This window comes from Entamoeba dispar, genomic scaffold (assembly GCF_000209125.1).
Source record: "Entamoeba dispar SAW760 scf_1105229463659 genomic scaffold, whole genome shotgun sequence".
Classification (NCBI taxonomy): domain Eukaryota; phylum Evosea; order Mastigamoebida; family Endamoebidae; genus Entamoeba; species Entamoeba dispar.
Window position 1 is genome coordinate 1,190 of NW_001855803.1, and position 18,314 is coordinate 19,503.

At 24.5% G+C, this 18,314-nt stretch overlaps 10 protein-coding genes across 10 annotated transcripts in view, besides 25 other annotated features; 5 read left to right on the forward strand and 5 right to left on the reverse strand.

Annotated features, from left to right (window-relative positions):
• Positions 1 to 838: part of a repeat region that runs on past the window's edge.
• Positions 839 to 968: 130 nt separating this feature from the next.
• Positions 969 to 1,089: a microsatellite.
• A 36-nt stretch (positions 1,090 to 1,125) lies between these two features.
• Positions 1,126 to 1,416: a repeat region.
• Positions 1,372 to 1,661: a repeat region.
• Positions 1,662 to 1,754: 93 nt separating this feature from the next.
• Positions 1,755 to 3,381, reverse strand: EDI_202200 (vacuolar ATP synthase subunit B, putative; the record flags this gene model as incomplete). The annotated part of the gene is made up of 2 exons (XM_001741218.1): positions 1,755 to 3,181; positions 3,318 to 3,381. The coding sequence occupies 2 exons, from the start codon at positions 3,379 to 3,381 to the stop codon at positions 1,755 to 1,757; spliced, it is 1,491 nt and encodes a 496-aa protein (XP_001741270.1).
• Positions 3,382 to 3,592: 211 nt separating this feature from the next.
• Positions 3,593 to 3,669: a sequence feature (AT_rich).
• A 175-nt stretch (positions 3,670 to 3,844) lies between these two features.
• Positions 3,845 to 3,868: a sequence feature (AT_rich).
• Positions 3,869 to 4,054: 186 nt separating this feature from the next.
• EDI_202210 (uncharacterized protein) lies at positions 4,055 to 5,539 on the forward strand (the record flags this gene model as incomplete). Its single annotated transcript, XM_001741219.1, has 1 exon — positions 4,055 to 5,539. The coding sequence occupies one exon, from the start codon at positions 4,055 to 4,057 to the stop codon at positions 5,537 to 5,539; it is 1,485 nt and encodes a 494-aa protein (XP_001741271.1).
• Positions 5,540 to 5,886: 347 nt separating this feature from the next.
• Positions 5,887 to 5,957: a sequence feature (AT_rich).
• A 78-nt stretch (positions 5,958 to 6,035) lies between these two features.
• Positions 6,036 to 6,084: a sequence feature (AT_rich).
• Positions 6,085 to 6,279: 195 nt separating this feature from the next.
• Positions 6,280 to 6,343: a sequence feature (AT_rich).
• A 9-nt stretch (positions 6,344 to 6,352) lies between these two features.
• EDI_202220 (uncharacterized protein) lies at positions 6,353 to 9,173 on the reverse strand (the record flags this gene model as incomplete). The annotated part of the gene is made up of 3 exons (XM_001741220.1): positions 6,353 to 7,944; positions 8,024 to 8,810; positions 8,862 to 9,173. The coding sequence occupies 3 exons, from the start codon at positions 9,171 to 9,173 to the stop codon at positions 6,353 to 6,355; spliced, it is 2,691 nt and encodes an 896-aa protein (XP_001741272.1).
• Positions 7,991 to 8,013: a sequence feature (AT_rich).
• An 87-nt stretch (positions 9,174 to 9,260) lies between the features above and the next one.
• Positions 9,261 to 9,911, reverse strand: EDI_202230 (uncharacterized protein; the record flags this gene model as incomplete). The annotated part of the gene is made up of 1 exon (XM_001741221.1): positions 9,261 to 9,911. The coding sequence occupies one exon, from the start codon at positions 9,909 to 9,911 to the stop codon at positions 9,261 to 9,263; it is 651 nt and encodes a 216-aa protein (XP_001741273.1).
• Positions 9,387 to 9,445: a microsatellite.
• Positions 9,703 to 9,744: a sequence feature (AT_rich).
• Positions 9,873 to 9,894: a sequence feature (AT_rich).
• Positions 9,912 to 9,940: 29 nt separating the features above from the next.
• Positions 9,941 to 9,980: a microsatellite.
• Positions 9,981 to 10,040: 60 nt separating this feature from the next.
• Positions 10,041 to 11,672, forward strand: EDI_202240 (uncharacterized protein; the record flags this gene model as incomplete). Its single annotated transcript, XM_001741222.1, has 3 exons — positions 10,041 to 10,422; positions 10,516 to 10,709; positions 10,758 to 11,672. The coding sequence occupies 3 exons, from the start codon at positions 10,041 to 10,043 to the stop codon at positions 11,670 to 11,672; spliced, it is 1,491 nt and encodes a 496-aa protein (XP_001741274.1).
• Positions 10,434 to 10,468: a sequence feature (AT_rich).
• A 48-nt stretch (positions 11,673 to 11,720) lies between the features above and the next one.
• Positions 11,721 to 11,784: a sequence feature (AT_rich).
• A 35-nt stretch (positions 11,785 to 11,819) lies between these two features.
• EDI_202250 (uncharacterized protein) lies at positions 11,820 to 13,352 on the forward strand (the record flags this gene model as incomplete). Its single annotated transcript, XM_001741223.1, has 1 exon — positions 11,820 to 13,352. One exon carries the CDS (start codon positions 11,820 to 11,822, stop codon positions 13,350 to 13,352), a length of 1,533 nt encoding a protein of 510 aa, XP_001741275.1.
• Positions 12,426 to 12,478: a microsatellite.
• A 19-nt stretch (positions 13,353 to 13,371) lies between the features above and the next one.
• Positions 13,372 to 13,431: a microsatellite.
• A 10-nt stretch (positions 13,432 to 13,441) lies between these two features.
• Positions 13,442 to 13,470: a sequence feature (AT_rich).
• A 3-nt stretch (positions 13,471 to 13,473) lies between these two features.
• On the forward strand, positions 13,474 to 15,882 carry EDI_202260 (uncharacterized protein; the record flags this gene model as incomplete). Its single annotated transcript, XM_001741224.1, has 1 exon — positions 13,474 to 15,882. One exon carries the CDS (start codon positions 13,474 to 13,476, stop codon positions 15,880 to 15,882), a length of 2,409 nt encoding a protein of 802 aa, XP_001741276.1.
• Positions 13,854 to 13,924: a sequence feature (AT_rich).
• Positions 15,002 to 15,046: a sequence feature (AT_rich).
• Positions 15,346 to 15,366: a sequence feature (AT_rich).
• Positions 15,860 to 15,999: a sequence feature (AT_rich).
• Positions 16,000 to 16,002: 3 nt separating this feature from the next.
• Positions 16,003 to 17,007, forward strand: EDI_202270 (uncharacterized protein; the record flags this gene model as incomplete). Its single annotated transcript, XM_001741225.1, has 1 exon — positions 16,003 to 17,007. The coding sequence occupies one exon, from the start codon at positions 16,003 to 16,005 to the stop codon at positions 17,005 to 17,007; it is 1,005 nt and encodes a 334-aa protein (XP_001741277.1).
• A 9-nt stretch (positions 17,008 to 17,016) lies between these two features.
• Positions 17,017 to 17,116: a sequence feature (AT_rich).
• A 65-nt stretch (positions 17,117 to 17,181) lies between these two features.
• Positions 17,182 to 17,922, reverse strand: EDI_202280 (uncharacterized protein; the record flags this gene model as incomplete). Its single annotated transcript, XM_001741226.1, has 1 exon — positions 17,182 to 17,922. The coding sequence occupies one exon, from the start codon at positions 17,920 to 17,922 to the stop codon at positions 17,182 to 17,184; it is 741 nt and encodes a 246-aa protein (XP_001741278.1).
• Positions 17,923 to 17,956: 34 nt separating this feature from the next.
• Positions 17,957 to 18,078: a sequence feature (AT_rich).
• An 11-nt stretch (positions 18,079 to 18,089) lies between these two features.
• The window catches only part of EDI_202290 (uncharacterized protein), a gene marked incomplete at both ends in the record, with an annotated part of 1,739 nt that continues 1,514 nt past the window's right edge, over positions 18,090 to 18,314 (reverse strand). Inside the window, one exon of the mRNA XM_001733495.1 lies at positions 18,090 to 18,314. This exon is cut by the window's right edge and continues 197 nt beyond it. Coding sequence (XP_001733547.1) covers positions 18,090 to 18,314 — 225 coding nt within the window.

An 18,314-nucleotide genomic window follows, 5' to 3' on the forward strand; every position in this document is an offset into this window, starting at 1 on the left:
TATTTTTTCTTTTTCTAATTTCTTTTTTTCTTCTTCTTGTCTCTTTCTCTCTTCTTCGATTTCCTTTCTTTCTTCTTCTTTTTTCTTCTTCCTCTCAAAATAATCACTATAATGTGTAAACCATTCTTCTTTATTTTTGTTAAATTCTTCCGTGATTTTATCTTTTTCTTTTGGTTTTCTGAATATTTTATTTTTCATTATCATTTCTTCAATTGAAATGATTGTATTGATTATTTCATTCCGTGTTTTACTTATTATCTCTTCATTGTCATTACATTCTTCTATTATTTTGTTCATTTGATTCTTTATTATTTCTATTCTTTTAATTGTTTCTTGACTTTTTTCTATTACTAGTTTTCTTCTTCTTTCTGTTTCATCATTTTTATCAATCATCCCTTCTCCTCTTTTAACGGCTTGTTCAAGTGTTTCATCATCTTGAATTTCAAATATTTCATTTTTAATACTTCCTAAATAATATTGATAATGTTTAGTAGTATCATCAATTGATTGTTGAATATTTGAAAATATTTCTAGTACTTCTTTATACAACAGGGTGTTCTTGTTTATTAACTCTTCCATTTTAATTTAATGAATATCAGATCAAAGCCAGATGATTAAATAACTAAATACAGGTTTATAACACTTTATTTTACTTACTATTTTATTATTTTGTCATTATAACAAATTTTATTAAATATCTTTTATATTTTAAATAACAATAATAAAATTAACAAAATAGAAGATAATAAAAATAAGAAATAACAAAACATCTCATCACAATGAATGATAATATCACAAAATAATGATAGAAATGAAAACATAAATAAACAGAACAATCTATTTCTAATCAAATAATGAAAATGATAAACAAATGATGATAATTAATAAAAGTAAAATAAAGAAAGTAGACTCATTAGAGAAATAAGAGATAATGAGGACATGTCTGAAGTCAATGAGATAGTTGTGATAAGGTAAAGAAGAAATAAATAAATAAATCAAAACAAACAATAAATAATAATAAAATGAAATAATAGTAAGAATAAGAAGAAAAGATAAATAATATACAACAAGAATAACAATATAAAATAATATCAATACATCATTATGATAATGAAATTTATCAATGAAATAGAGAAATAAACAATAATAATAAATACACAACAATAATGATAATAACAACAATGAATATAAATATGAAATAAACAACAAGAATGAAAAATAAAGAAATAAAGAATAAGAAGAAATAAATATAAATAAAGAAGATATAATAAACAAAGAATAAGAAATGAAACTACAATAAAATAAAGAAATAAAATAACAAATGAAGTGTTGTATTGTTTCACAACAAATTGGTTAAATAAAAAGTTAAATAAGAAAAGGATAAACAGAATAAAGAAAATAAAATATGAAAACAATCGCAGTAGTGACTCTATAAATGACTAGAAAATAAAGAAAAGATTAAATTAATAAAGGAATTAAAAATGGAAATTAACAATAGCAAAGAAATCAAAATATTATTGTTAAAAATATGATAGATGTCATAGGATATTTTTTCTATCATAACTAAATATACTCAATTAAATGAATTGATGATAGTGATAAGATTAATTTCTTTGAAACAAGAGAAAATAATTCTATTAATATTTGATTTATTGTTTCTTTATTACAATTATTTAACAAATCATAAAATAGTTGAAAATTATTATTTGTAAATTAATACTTCTTTTTCAATTAAATAGCCTTTTTATGTATTATTATAAGGTTCCTTCTTTATCATCTATTCTTTCATCAGGATTTGGATCATAGTATTTGTCTAAAGTTTCATTTGAAATTCTTTTCAACATATCACGTGGGAAAGTTCTTAATAATGACCATGCAAGATCAAGTGATTGGAAAATATCACGTGATTCATAATAATCTTGTGAAATAAACTTTTGTTCAAATTTATCAAGAAATTCTAATGCTAATTTATCTTCCATTGAAAGTGCTTCTTCACCAACTACTGCTTTAATTGATTGTGCATCTTTACCAATAGCATAATTAGCATATAATTGATTTGATACTTCTGAATGATCTTCACGAGTCATACCTTCTCCAATAGCTGATTTCATTAATCTACTTAATGATGGTAAAACATTGATTGGTGGATAAATTTGTCTATTATGCATATTTCTATCAACATAAATTTGTCCTTCAGTAATATAACCAGTAAGATCTGGAATTGGATGAGTAATATCATCATTTGGCATAGTTAAAATTGGAATTTGGGTAATAGATCCAACTCTTCCATTAACACGACCTGCTCTTTCATAAATCGAAGCAAGATCTGTATACATGTAACCTGGATATCCTCTACGACCTGGAACTTCTTCTCTAGCAGCTGAAACTTCACGAAGTGCATCAGCATATGATGACATATCAGTTAAAATAACAAGAACATGCATATCACATGTATAAGCAAAATATTCTGCAGTAGTTAATGCAAGACGAGGTGTAACAATTCTTTCAATAGTTGGATGATTAGCAAGATTTAAGAATAATGTAACTCTTTCCATAGAACCATTTTCTTCAAAATCTTGTCTAAAGAATCTTGCTGTTTCCATATTGACTCCCATAGCTGCAAAAACAATAGCAAAATTATCTTCATGATTATCAACAACACCAAGTCCTTTGTGTTTAACAAGACCTGCTTGTCTACAAATTTGAGCTGCAATTTCATTATGTGGTAATCCTGCAGCTGAGAAAATTGGTATTTTTTGTCCTCTAGCAATAGAATTCATAACATCAATAGCAGAAATACCTGTTTGAATCATTTCTTCTGGATATACTCTATTTGCTGGATTAATTGGTTGTCCATTAATATCAAGATAATCTTCTGCAATAACATTAGGTCCTTTATCAACTGGTTTACCAGATCCATTGAAAACTCTACCAAGCATATCTTCTGAAACTGGAATTGTCAAAACATCTCCTGTAAATTCACATCTTGTATAACGTGCATCAATCCCTGAAGTTCCTTCAAAAACCTGTACAACAGCTTTATTGCCAGTAACTTCTAAAACTTGTCCTTTACGGACACTTCCATCTCCTAATTTAATGTTTACAATTTCACTATATTTTGGTCCTTTAATATTATCAAGAATAACTAATGGTCCATTAACACTAGTCACTGTTCTATAATCTAATTATTAATATCTTTTATCGTTCATATTTCTTTTTATAACAACGTAGGATTATTGTTTATTTATTATGTTTCATAAATAATAAATTGTGTTTGTAATTAAAATTTCTTCTTCTTAACTTAAAAAAAAACAAACCAAGAACAGGATTAACAATATAATCACGAGTCACTGCAGCAGCGTTAATTTTGAAAGCTTCCATTTCAATTGAAAATATAAGATTTCTGTCAACTCAAAAATATTTTCCACAAAAAAATATTTTAAGAATTTCATTCTTCCTTTTTGTGATAACAAAAACCCTTTTTCTTGGTTTTTTGGTTTTTGTTCATCAGACAAAAATCAATTCTTATTCTTTTATTATTTGTAACTATCCCATTATAATTTCATTCTTTTATTTGATTTGTCTTTCTATCATAATATTAAAAGTTCTTATAAAATAACATTTTATTAAAGATATGTTTTTGTTTTATAACACAAAATTAAAAAATAAGTTTTGTATAAATGTAGTTGGTAGATAAAACAAATTAGGAATGGAAATTATTACAAACTCACTTAAACAAACCAAAATTTAAGGTGTAAGGAGACTAGGCTCCGTACAAAAATAATAGAGCAAGGAGAGGAGGGGTGAGTCATAAGTAAGTAATAAATGAACTAATTCTGTATAGATAAATAATAAATTTATTAAATTACTATTCAAAGAAATATAAAAACAAAAGTTTTTTGATTAATACATTCTCGGTGTGAAGAAACGTCCAGAAAAAGTTATGGATGAGAAAAAAACTTCTACCAATTTCGAATAACATCTTTTTTATTTGTACAGAGCTTTAACTTAAAAAGTTGAAACAAATCAGAATTATATAATTTATTGAAAGATTATGAGTAGTTGGTCACCATGCTTACAAAAAGGATGGGAATTACGACTTTGGTTTGGAGATATTACTGAGTCAGGATATTCAAATATTTACTTAGACAATATAAAAGAGCCCTTTGAACTAGAAGTTCTTTCTGAGAAAGGGTGTGTTAATAATGAAAAGAATCATATCCAAGTTCGAGCAAATGAAAAAACAGATTTTAATCTTGAGATTAAACTATTAACAACAAAAGGAAAAATCCTTATTGGGAAAGTTGTGTTTATTACTGAAGAGTTTGTTGAATATGGACATTTATTTAGACCAGTTATATGTGAAGGAAAAAAGGTTGGAAAATTAGAAGTTGGATATATTTTGTTTAATGCCTTTAAAAGTGAGGTTGACGAACCTATTCACATAGACCTAAAGAATAAGATTATTAGCCATAGGGGATTCGGTGCTACAAACAGAAATATTATAAAAAATTCTGTTGTTATTGAAAATACTCTAAACGCATTTTTTACTTCTTCTAGACATCACACTGATTTTATTGAATTTGATGTTCAATTAACTTTGGATAAGATTCCTATAATTCATCACGACTTTTGGCTTCAATTAAAAACTACAGATTTTCTTGGACATCCCCAGGTGATTAGAGTTCCAGTCAACAAACTAACGTATGAACAAATTAGAAAATTACAACCAATTGTACTTGACCATAACTATTATGAAGAATACTTAAAAAGTCATAAAATTTCTCTCCATACATCAACGACACACCCAACTTCAGTTGATGACTCTGCCTTTGTTGATCGTTTAAAAAAACAAGATGAATTGGAATTAGCTATTGCTCAATTACTCAAAGTTGATCCAAATTCTTCTATTTATGAATTTAAAGAATTTGATGAAGAGGGAATGATTAAATCAAAGAAAAGTACTAAAAAAGTATCAGAATTTCAGTCTAATTTCCCAACACTAGCTGAATTACTTCAAATGGTTCCTGAAGAAGTAGGATTTGATATTGAAATTAAATACTGGAACTGTCCAGAAGAAGGAAGAATCCTTGGTTATATGGAACGAAATGAATATTTAAATCGAATTCTTCAAGACATTTTTGCATATGGGAAGAATAGAAAAATATTTTTCTCTTCATTTGATCCTGATACTATTGCCTTGTTAAATAAAAAACAGATGAAATATCCTATTGCTTTCTTAACTGAAGGAAAGTTTGATAATCGAATTGTTGATACAAGAAGACACTCATTACTCAATGGAATTAATTTTGCGCTCAGACACCAAATTATGGGAATAGTTTGTAATGCAAAAGCTATACTTGAAGAACCAAAACTTGTAGAACTTGCACATGAAAAGGGACTCATTGTCATTACTTATGGAGATGAAAATGATGATTTAGAAATTGCAAAGAAACAATACTCAATTGGAGTTGATTCTTTGTGCACTAATAGAGTTGTTGATATTGGACTCCAAATCACCAAAACTAAGTTAAATTAATTTTTGTTCTTTTAAAAATAAGTTTTTCTTTTTCACTTTATTTTCCATAATGCTTGTGATATATTCTAAATATCTCAATAAAAAGAATACTATTTTTACAGAACTTGAATTAATTATGTATTTTATAAAACCGTCTTAATTCTACTGAAACACTATATACTTTTCAATCACCTAATTGTTTTTATAGCATCATTTATTATTTCATAATAGAAACTGAATGACACAATTTTTTACATTTTACAATCATTAATCATTCGTTTCATTTTACAAATCTTATCCATAAATAATTATAATGATAGTGCTTATATATAACGATATCACTAAGAAATCTTTTTAACACTACCTACATTATTATTTATAAAATGTAAAAAATAACATATATTTTTACAAATTGATTTGTTATAATGATTTAAATATACTCTTAGAACTAGAATTGTTCTTCTGTTACTATAATTATTACTTAAAGAAAAGATCTAAAAAGAGTTTAAATGAATAGTTATATTTAAATGTTTATATTTCTTTTAAAAAATAGTTTATTTAAAATAGGAATTAAATATGTTCAATCAAGAAAAAAATTCTTTTAATGAAGTTGAATAGACAAAGAAATTATTAACTGATTATTTTGTATAAACCTGTTTAATTTTAGTGACAACGCTTTCAGTTAAATTAAATTTGTTAATAGTATAGTTTATTTTCTTGACAAACATAAGAGTATCGATCCCTTCAAAGAATATGCCATCATTATTATATAAATAGAATTAGGAATAAAATAATAATTTTTTAATAAAGTAGAAATAAAAAAAAGGTAACTGATCAATTATCAACACTCTGAGGAGATTTAACAATCGTTGTAGATTGTGTTCTAGTAATATCAAAACTTTGAGTAGTTAAAGGAACTTCTTGTTGGTTTGGCTCTCTAGAAAGATCTAAACTTTTTCTGAATATTTCCAAATCACCATCACTATCTGTGCTGTATTTTTCTTCGTTCATAATAAGTGGTGTTTCTGTTCTATCAAAATTGATTGTAGTGTTGTTCTTTAGACCTTCATGAATAGCAACAGAAATTTGGTGAAGATCGTTACTGACTTGGTTTTTCAAATTTTCTTCTGTGGACCGTTTGTCAAACTCCTCTCTTAGTGAGTTAAGATGTCTTGACTCTTCAAACATACAATATTTATAATCAATGCTTCTGAGATTTTTTTTTAGTAATGCGTTTAAAGCAACGATCTCTCCCATAATTTTATTAAGTAAATTCTTTAGATCAAGAGCATTGAATTGGGATGGACTAGTCACTGGAGTATTAGGTTGTTTATTTCTACCGAAAATAGTAAATTTTTGTGGAGTAGCAGAAACATTTTGTGTTGATGATTTACTTTGTTCTAGAACTTGAAGATAATAAGCAACTCTATTTTTGACAATAATAGTTACTGCATTTCTTATGTCGGTACATTGTGCTTTCATTAAATCTTCAATTCCATCCAAAATTCTTCCAGAAATGATAACATTTGGTGAAAGATAATGATGAAGATAAGGTGTTATTAATGAAAGTAATAATAATGTTTGGTGGGTTGTTGTAAACATTGTTGCTCCAATGCGTTGAACAACTCCCTTTTGAATGAGTTCCTTTCCTAGGACTAATCTTCTCATAGAATCATTGTACAGTATTAACATATCTTTTGCACTACTTAAAGCAGATTCTCCTAATAAAGGAAACTTAGTAATAATTTCTCGATATCTCTCTAATGTTGGTAATAAAATACTCATTGTGTTTGTCATAAAATAAGTTTCATTATTAATAACAATAATTTTTGTTTTGCCTTGTTCATTTTTTTCTCCAAGAGAACAAGTTAATGGTGGAATAATGATCTGTGTTACAATAGTATTAATAATTCTAAAAATTTCATCTTCCACTTCAATGGTACTTAAATCATCAAAATCAATGATTTTTTGAAGTTTATTTATATTGTTTTTATGAAGATTGTTAAAGAATCCATTTAAATAGATTTGATGAATATTTTCAAGAGAATTAAATTTCTTTTTATGAACTACATGAAGTGAATGTAAAAAATCTTTTACCATATTACCAAATATAACAATTTCTTCTAAAGAAACTCTTTCATAATTTCCTTCTTCTATGATTATTTTAGTTGTTTTTCTGATTGAATTTCGAACTACACTTATCATTTTATCTACTTTATCAATTAAATTTTTTTGAGGAGATTGACTTTGTTCTAATTCAAGATGAATAGACATTTGAAAAATTACTACTAAACACCCAAGTCTAGTAATTTTATTCATTACATTCTTGACATATATTTCAAATTCATTAAACGAAAGTTCTTTCAATTTGTCAACATAAAATTTATATTCTTTTAAATTTCCATTCCCTTCATCAAATAGATTTGCTAATAGTAATTATTGTTTTATTATTGTACAAAAATGAAAGAAATGAATAATAAAATAATAAAAATAAAGAAAACAAACATTGATAGTTTGGAAATGTTTTATATGGAAGATTAATAAATGCACGATAAATCATATTCTTTACATTTTCAATAAGAAAATCTAATTTACCAATTTTTTCAAAACCAACTATAATATCTGTAAATATTTTTCGTTCTTGATCAAATTCATTCATCCAACTTTGTTCATTAAATTCATATATTGTTGATGGTTGATAATTTATTTTACTTAATATTTCATAAATATCTTTCTTTTTCTCTATAATTTTATCTGTAATAGTTTTCTTTATTCCATTTGCTTTAATAATGAGTTGTTGAGAACATTGGATAGTAGATAATTTGTTTAGTCCATTTAATGCACGATCAATCATATCAATGGATTGAATTGGATCAATTTCAATTGTACTATTTGCATCTTCAAGTAAATTTGAACATGAATGAATTTGATCTAAAAGATGTTGAACACTACATAAATTTCTGTATCGTAAGAATGAAAGAGATGATTTTGAAAAATAAGAATCTAAAGTGTTTTTAATTTGATAGAAATAAGTAGTAATTTCTGTTAATTGATTTGCAATATTTCTATATTGAGTTTCAAGAGAATCAACAGTTGATAATGAATTTAATAATATATCTGATTGTTGCATTAATTCTGTATATAAACTTTCATCTACAATTCTCAAAAATGTTTTAGATTTGAGAGAAGCAGTAGGTAAATCTAATAAATTTGATTGTTTACGTTTAGCAAATTCTAAAACTGATTGAACACCAACAAGATGATTTTTTTCAAAATTTTGTTCAATTATAGCCTATAAAATGAATCAATGTGAAGTTTATAAAAAAAAGTAATAAAAACAAACTCGTCCAAATTCTTTTGTTAACATTTCTTTAATTGCTTCAACACGATTTTCATCAATATCATTTTCTTGATTAATGTCTTGAAAAATAGTAAAATCTTCAGATGTCTTTTGGGTTGTTGAATTTGGATTATAAAAAATATCATTGGGAAGGTCTTGTAAAGAAGATAATTCAGAATTTTTTTCTATTGAAGGGATTGAAGTATATGGAAGAGTTTGTTGTTTAATGACAATAGGGGAAGTTTTTAATGAAGGAAGTAAAGCAGCTATTTTATAAATACCTTTAAGTTTAGAGTCTTCGTCAATTCTTATCATAAAATAACTTAAAAAGTCTATTATTTTTAAGATGAGAAAAAGGACAAATCAAAACAAAAATGAAGAGAAACAGACAAAGTAATAAATTTAAAGAAGAAGAAGAGAAACATTTATATTAAGAAAAGTAAATAAAATGAATAAAACAATTACTACTAACATTGGAATAATATAAACTTTCTTTGGGATAGAGATAAATGGTAAAATTGAATATCCTAAATAAGTAATATAAATGTAATAAATAATAGATAAACAAGTAATTATATTACTAAACATTGTTGCTAATAATGTTGGTTTAAAAAGAAGAGGTGATAATATAAATATAAAAACATGTGATACTAATAAATAACAAAAATATGCATTAATATGAATATCATAAGAATAACGTACAGTAAATGTATCACCAGTTGTAAATGAACTTTTACATAAATAGAAAAGAATAATAGCTATTATAATACCAATAATCATTGGAATAATAACATCAAAAAGAATATAAGGAATAATCCATATTGGTGAAACAAATGTTATAGAGAAAATAAATGATAAAATAATATTAAATAAAGTTATAATTTTTGTAATTGCATGATCTCTTCTATTCCATTGTTGTGTTAAACTATGTTGATATTTACAACTTTCATATACATTTTGAGGATGTAATACAATATTAATTAAAAACCAATCATAATATTCAGTATTTCTTCCAATATATTTATAATATAATTTTGTAATGAATTGTAACATAGTCTTTATTTATTATAGTTTTTAGATTCTTCATTTTATTTTATTTTTGTTTTGTTTTGTTTTTTTTATAAAAATTTTATTTGTTTTTATAATGAACTTTCCAATTCATTCCTATTTATCTCTACATTAATGAACCATTTGTTTACTCCTCCTTTAGATGTTGATTTCTTATTTAAAATTGCTGACTTTGATGGTGATGATAAAATAGGTGTAGATGATGCTCAACAATTCTTCCAATACACTCACCTCCCTCAAAATACTTTGGCTATCATTTGGTCATTATCTGTTCCACCAAAAAAACCAATGGAATTATCTCAATTTGTGACAGCATTGAGATATGTTTCATTTGCACAAAATGGAATTCAAGTTGATAAGACTCTACTAAAAAACTCAGTTCCACCTTATCCATCACCAAATATTCAATGTCCATTTTTCCTTACCTCATCAAAAATCAATCAAATACTCCAATCTTTTAATCAAATTGTAACTCCAGATAATCCAAAAGTATCAAGTTTGTTTTTGTTTTTTTTAAAAAAAAAAATATTTTATCTTTATTTGAGTACTTCTTATTTATCTTTTAAAACATTAAGTTCATTTTATTTAGAAAATCAATTATTTGAAATTGTTATTCAACTCAATGGTGTGGTTAATATTGAAGAACTTATGAAACTTTCTGATATAGATAGAGATTCACAACTGAGTATTATTGAATTTTTCATTGCTATGGCTTGTTTAAATCATTATGTTCTATTTAAAAAATTACCAATCAAAATTCCAATTTATTTCATCAATTTTCTCGTTTGTCTTCTATTCTTTCTTTTTATGTTATCTCCTCATCTCATTTAGAAAAAAAGATTTAATGATGTACAAAATGATGTATTTAAATCTTCACATCCCTTCCCTTCTCATCCAAAATCTTTATCTCGTAGTGTTCCAACTCTTTATTTAGAAAGAAAACAATCTCCAATAATTGAAATTTCTTCATCTAAATCATTACAAAAACTTTCTCCTAATGATAAAACAAAACAACAACATATGTTATATCCAATTACAACTACAAATACAATGTCTTATGATAATTTAATCTCTCCAGAATTACGTCGTCATGGTTCATTACCAATAAAAGTTCAATCAATACCTTTACCTATTACTTCAACAACAATTTCATCTCAAACAAAATCATTAAAAAAGAAGAAAATTTCATCTTCAAACAGTGAAGTATTTACAAATGAACCTATACAAGAAATTATAAAACCATCAATTTCAAATCGTTATTCAATGGCATTTACAAAATCTCCAATTAATTCTCCTCAAAATCTTCATAGAAAATCCTTTCAATATACAATATCACCTTCATTATCTCCACATAATAATGAACCATTATTAAAATCAGATCTTATTTATCAATCATGTTCTATATCTCCATATTTATCAGATGAAGAATTAACTCCTTATCAAAAAAGTAGAAGACATTCAATCTTAAATATTGATGATAATACATCTTTTCCTTCATTTTCATTTTCATATGATTCAAGTCTTTCTATTGATTCAACACTTCAATCTTTTAATATACAATTAAAATCTCATAGAATTCTAGATTTAGATTATATTTTATCATCTCTTTCAATACAAAAAGCAGAATTACTTGCTGAAATTACTGAACTTCAAAAAGAAATTGATAAATTATCAAATACTTTTAAAAATACAGAAATGTTAATTCAAGAGAATTCATCACAATCAACTAAAAAATTAGAAGATTGATAATTTTTTTTTCATTACTATGTTTTATCACTCACATTCTTTCTGTTCTTAATTTAATTATAATTTAGTTATAGTTATTATATGGTTATTAAAATAGAAAAAAAAATAAAAAGAAAGAACTAAGAAATTAGTTATTATTATAACAAAATGATATCTTTTAGAGGGATTTGGATTATTCAAAGAAAACGTAGTGATTTTATTGAACGAGTAGAAACCTCAACATCACAAAGTGAATTTTATGAATATTCTGTTATTTTTTCAAAACAATTTCCAACTGTTAATCAAAGATTAAAAAATTTACAACAAGAAAGATATTGTAATCTTCCAAAAGATAATGAGATATGTGATTATCTCAAACAAGCTATTGAATTTTCTACACATATTTCTCATGAAGTTAAAAGAGAAGATACAGTAATTATTTCTCCTGATTCACCAATGAATTTTACACTTTCCTTTTTAGGAAAAGATCCAATTTCATGTATTTATTTAGTTAAAAACAATTCAATAATTTTTATTACTATTCCAGCAATAGTAATATCATCTTCAGAACAAAAAAGTTACATAAAACAAAAAAATATATTAATGGGAATAAGTTTTTTAGAAAATATTGAAAAATTATGTGGAAAATTTTTTGATAATGAAAAGAAAAGAACAAAAGAAGAATATAATCAAGCATTAAATTATGAATTAGTAAAAAAATTACAAATAAGTTGTCCATATGGTACTCCATTAGAAAGTTTAGATAGTGAATGGATAAAATCATTAATTAAATTAGAAGATAAAAACAAAAAAATAAATAAAAATAATTCTAATATCAATAGAAGATTTAATATTTCAGAATTTTTATTATATTCAAATGAAGAAAATACTCAAGACGGAAATTTATCTATTATTGGATTTAAAGGAGTTGTTCAAGCAGAATTAAATCTTCAAGGAGCACCTGAAATGTCATTAGGATTTTGTATTGGTAAAGAAGGAAATGTGAATTTAGATCAAGTTATACAAAATTTATCATTATATTATTCTGCTATTCCAACTTCGACAATAGAAAATTTTGCTACTGATATTAAAATTTCTCCACCAAATTATCAATTTAATTTATGTTATTATAATGTTAATCCTGAACTATCTATATCTAATACTAAAACTATTCAACAATTATTTACTGCATCTTATATTATTGATTATGATCATTCAATATTTAAAATACAAATTATAATTGATGTTGATCCAGTATTTACTAGACTTAAATATGATGCTGTTTCTATAGAAATTCCATTATATGGAGTTAAATTAGATAGTATTACTAATTATTCACCAGTAAATCAAATGTTTACTCAACCAGAAAAAATAAATGATCATTTACTTACTAAAATTATTAAATTTGATGAAAATAATAGAGCAATTATTGCATTTCAATTTACTGCTGAAATTAATGAAGAAGCTACTGAATATCTTCGAATTAGAAAACCTTCATTTATTTCTGATATGCAAAATATTTTTAAACCTCATATTATTATTAAAACAAAATTACAATCTTCATTATCTGGATTTAATATTGATACTAGAAAAATTACTGTTGTAGGAACTAAAACACCTTATCAATTTTCTATTCAACAAGAAACTGCTATTGAAGCTATTGTCTTTGCTAGACATTTATTTGGTGAAATTAATCAATAGAGAATAATAAGTAAAAATCTCTTTTTTTTTTTCTTTACTTTTAATTTAATTTAAATCTATTCTTTTTATTTCTTTCTTTTTAAAAGAACTTTAAATTAAATTTAAAAAAAAAAAAAATCAAATGAACCAAAATATTAATTCTCTTTTAGAAAATGTTATTCAATTAGTTAGTGGAAATGAAATTCATAATAATATCATTAAACAATTTTATCAATTAGTTAATCAAAATGTAGAAAATAAATTAAATAGTTTAGTTAATGTTCCTTTAGATAATTTAGTATGTGAAACTAATAATGCTATTAATCATTTATTAAGTCCTATATTTCATTTTCTTCTTCCTTTTCTTACTTCAACAACAAAAGAACCAGAAATGAAATTTAATGATACTATTTTAACTTATTTAAAAAGATTTGATTTAATGAAAAATGAATTACCTGTTTTACCTTTACCTCAAAAAGAACATTTTAAAGAAGTTTTAGATCTTCTTGATGTAAGTAAAAGAATTAATATTAATAATGAAGATATAGAAGAATATAATCTTAAATTAATTTCTTTAATTAATAAAAAAATTTCTCTTCCTTCAGGTAGAAATTTATTATATTTTAATCAAATTGAAATTGATGAAGATGATATTGTTATAGAAGGAACTAATAACTCAATTCCAATTCCTTATATTCTTTCTACTCAAACAAAAGATATTATTGAATTTACTAATGCTATTACTTTTGGATTATGTGGATCAAGTACAATAGATATTGATACTCATTTAGAATTAGATCCTATTTCTGTTGGTAAATTTTTTGGTAAATGTCTTCGTGGTGGATTTATGCCACTTGAAAAAGATTTTCTTTTTAAAACATTAACTATGCAAGATCAACGTATTGATGCTGCTGTTTTATTAGGATTAATTATTCAATTTAGATTAACAAATAATCCTATTATAGATGAAATTAGTCAAATTATACTTAATACTTCATCTATTGGATCTCCTTCATTAGAAAGTCAAAGTCTTGCATTAATTACATTAGCATTTAATTCACAATCTAATCCTTCAAAAGATAAAGATAATATTATTATTTCACATTTATGTTCTCCTTTACCAACAAATACTATTGGATTTCATCATATTTGGTCTTCATGTTTTGCACTTGGTTGTCTTCATTTTAATAAAGGATTAGAATTTAATCATATTGAAATAATGAAAAGATTACTTTTTGGAACATATTATTCTACATTACAACAATATTGTAATCCAATTCAATATCAAGAAAGTTTTAATGAAAATTGTATTTATAATAATAGAGTTAGTACTTTAGTTGGAATACCTTCTTCTTGTATTTGTTTAGGTCTTTCTTATTTTAATACATTTAATAAAGATATTATTCAACTACTTACTATTGATGATTCATTAAAAGAAATAGCAAATTCAAGACCAGATGATATTTTTATAAGAATTTTATCAATCTGTCTTATTAAGTTTGATTCTATTTTACCTTCAAAAGAATGGATTTATTCAAATATTCCTCAAATTCTTAAAACTAATAAATTTTCTGTATTTGAAATAATGAATTCAAAATTTGCTATTGTTTCTGCATGTTGTTATGCTATTTCATTAAGATATGCAGGTACATTAAGTAAACCAGTAAAACATTTATTTATTCATTTTTTAAATAAATTAACATCAAATTTAAATTGTGCAATTTCAACTAAAAATAAAAAAACTCGTTTAAATATTCCTCATTTCGATAGATATCAAAAAATTATTCTTCTTTCTTTAAGTATTGTAATGGCAGGTTCACAAGATACAGAAGTAATGGATTTACTTAAATCAATTTATCCTATTGTTGATGAATATTTAACTTATGGTTCTTATTCTATTTTATCTACTTCTATTGGTCTTATTAATGCTGGTTTTGGTGAATATTCAATTGAACCATCAAATGAAAATATTCCATTATTAATTGCTTCCTTTTATCCTTTGTTTGAACCTTCCTTTAATAATAATATAATTTATCCAAAATATCTTCAATATTTATCAGTTGCTACTTTAAAGAAAAGAATGTATTATTCTTATAATTATACTACAAAACAATATGAAAAATGTAATGCAAATCTTATATTGTCTTTATCAGGTCAACAATTTTATTGTCAAGATTCAATCCCTATTCAATTACCTTCATTACTCCCTCCAATTCAATTCATTTATGAAATTGTTCCAAATAATACATCATTTCTTTTTAGCTCTTTAAAAGTCAATGAAGATGGTGAAAAGGTTCTTAGAGTAAAAGATGCTCCTATTATCGATTATTATGATGACCTCCCTGACCTTCATTCTTCTAATTCAATCATCCAAAAAATGCAACAATCTATCAAAAATACTTTAGATTGGATGACTTCTATTGCTAGAACAAATTATAGAACTCCATTAGATACTCAAATTGTAAAATTACTTATTTATGCTTTTCAAAATTCTAATGATATTAAAATGAAAATAATTGCAGAATCTGTTAATATTTTAATAAATGAATGAATTTGAATATAATTTAATATAATCATGATTTAATTAATCTAATAAACTATTTAAACAACAAAATAATAAAAAAAATAAAAAGTTTACATTAATTTATTTATTTTATTAAATAAATATCCTATGTCATATTCACAAATTGATCCATATTCAATGATGATTGTTTCAAACTACTTTGCTACAATTGATGACTTTAAAAATATCCAAATGGTAAACAAAAAATATTCAAATTTAATGTCAAAATTTCATTATAACCCAGTTTCATTAACAATAAAAACAAAAAAGTATTTTCCTAACCTTCAAACTCTCTGTTTGTACAATAGAAAAGATAAATTATTTAATGACAAAAGAATTAAAACAATAAAGATATGTTACGAAGTATCATATGAAGAATATAATAGGAAAGTAAAAGACAATGTTCATTATTGTCATGTTTATTATTCATCAAGAGACCTTGATACTTTTGGTAAGAACATACCAAAAAAAGTATGTGAAATAAAAGAGTATTGTTTTTGTGGATATGATTTAAAAAACAGTCATTTGATTATACCAACAAATATAACTTCATTAAAAACAAACAGTTTTTCAGATTGTTTAAATTTAACTCATATCTCAATACCATCTTCTGTTGTATCAATTGGACGACAATGTTTTATTAATTGTTTTGACTTAGAATCTATTTTATTACCCTCATCAGTATCTTCTTTAGGAGCTGATTGTTTTTCTGATTGTTATAATCTTACTGGAGTAACTATTTCATCATCTATAGATCGACTTGGACCATACATATTTTGGGAATGTAATAACTTAAAAAAATTGGAAATTCCTAATGTCCTAATAACATTAAATCAAAAAGTATTATTTGGAGATATTGTGTTAAATGGACTTTTACTTCCTAGTTCAGTTAAATACCTAAACAAACAGAATTTTGTTACTTGTACTTCACTAACTTCTTTTAAAATTCCAAATTCATTTACAGGAATTGGTGCCCATTGTTTTTCAGATTGTACAAATTTAACTCAGTTATCAATCCCTTCTACTATTTGTTATTTTGGTCAGTCATGTTTTAAAGGATGCTCTCCTCAATTAAAAATTATTGGAAATGTTCCAAAAGACCAATTTATTTAATCTTAATGGTTTATTTTTTGTTATTTTATTATTCAATAAAATTAAAATCAAAAACGATAAAAGTAATAAAATATTTTACTAGTTTCTAAATAATAATTGTTATTTAAATCAAGATAAGTAATAAATGGATAGAAATTCATTTTTTAATGACAGTTTGAAGATAACTAAAGACGTTCAATTTTCTTCAAAATTTTGGTAATCAAAGGTTAGTGTTGTTGTTTTAGGAGAGTGTTGTTGAGGTACAATAAAATTAAATTGTTTTTTCTCAATTACTGGTAAATCATCTTCACTTATTAAAGAAAGGTCTTTCAACTTAGACGATGAGAGAAGTTTAATTTCACCAGTTACATTTGTTTTTTCTAAAATGTTTTGGTTTAAGTTAATGCTATTCTGTTTTCCTTCTAATGTAGAAATATTAAGAACCCTTTTGTTTTCACTGTTTTGTTCTTTAATAGTAGTTATTTTTTCTTTATCTGTGATGTCATTTGAAATATGAGGAAAATCTGTTGATTTCACTGGAGTTAAATCATTATCCCCAGGTTGAATTAGTACTGTTGTACCAGGTCCATCATTTTGGTCATCACTTTCAAAGTCTGAAGGTAATGAATAAGAAGATTTATTTTCTTGGCTTAAAAAGTTCAAATAACTTTTTGGTGAATTTATTGAGAATGTACTTGATTGTTCTTGTTGAGGAAGTTCTTCAATTATTTTCCCATTTACTAATTGTAGTTTACCAAATTTTGGTCTAAATCCACAGTCTATATTAGATGGAATAGATGGACATGATTCAATCTCATCATTAAAGTCATTCGTCTCAAATATAAATTTTCTTTTAGAAGGCGTTTCTTGGATATACTCTTGTTTTTTCAGATTTTTTATCCTAACTTGATTACCAATCCCCTTATAAACTGACATTCTGTAATTCTCAGTGAGTTTTTTGCTTCTAAAGAATTATATATACAAAAAAATTAAATCTAGTTTTTATCACAAAACAAATAATTTTTTTATAGAAAAATTCATCAATTTTATTGAAATAATAAATAAATAATATAGTAAATTATAGTTAAAAAAGAGAAAATGAATTAAAACTTTACACTTGTAACAGAAGGTATATCAACAAAACATCTCTTGATTGATTGAGGGATTTTCATTTGTAAATTATTACACTCAGTAACACAAAGTTCTTCTAAATTACCATTTTTAAGGTTATCAAGGGCTACTATGTCTTTACATCCATATACCATAAGAAAGCGTAGTTGATGAGGGAGAACAATCCTACGAACTTTCTCACAAATAATAATACTAAC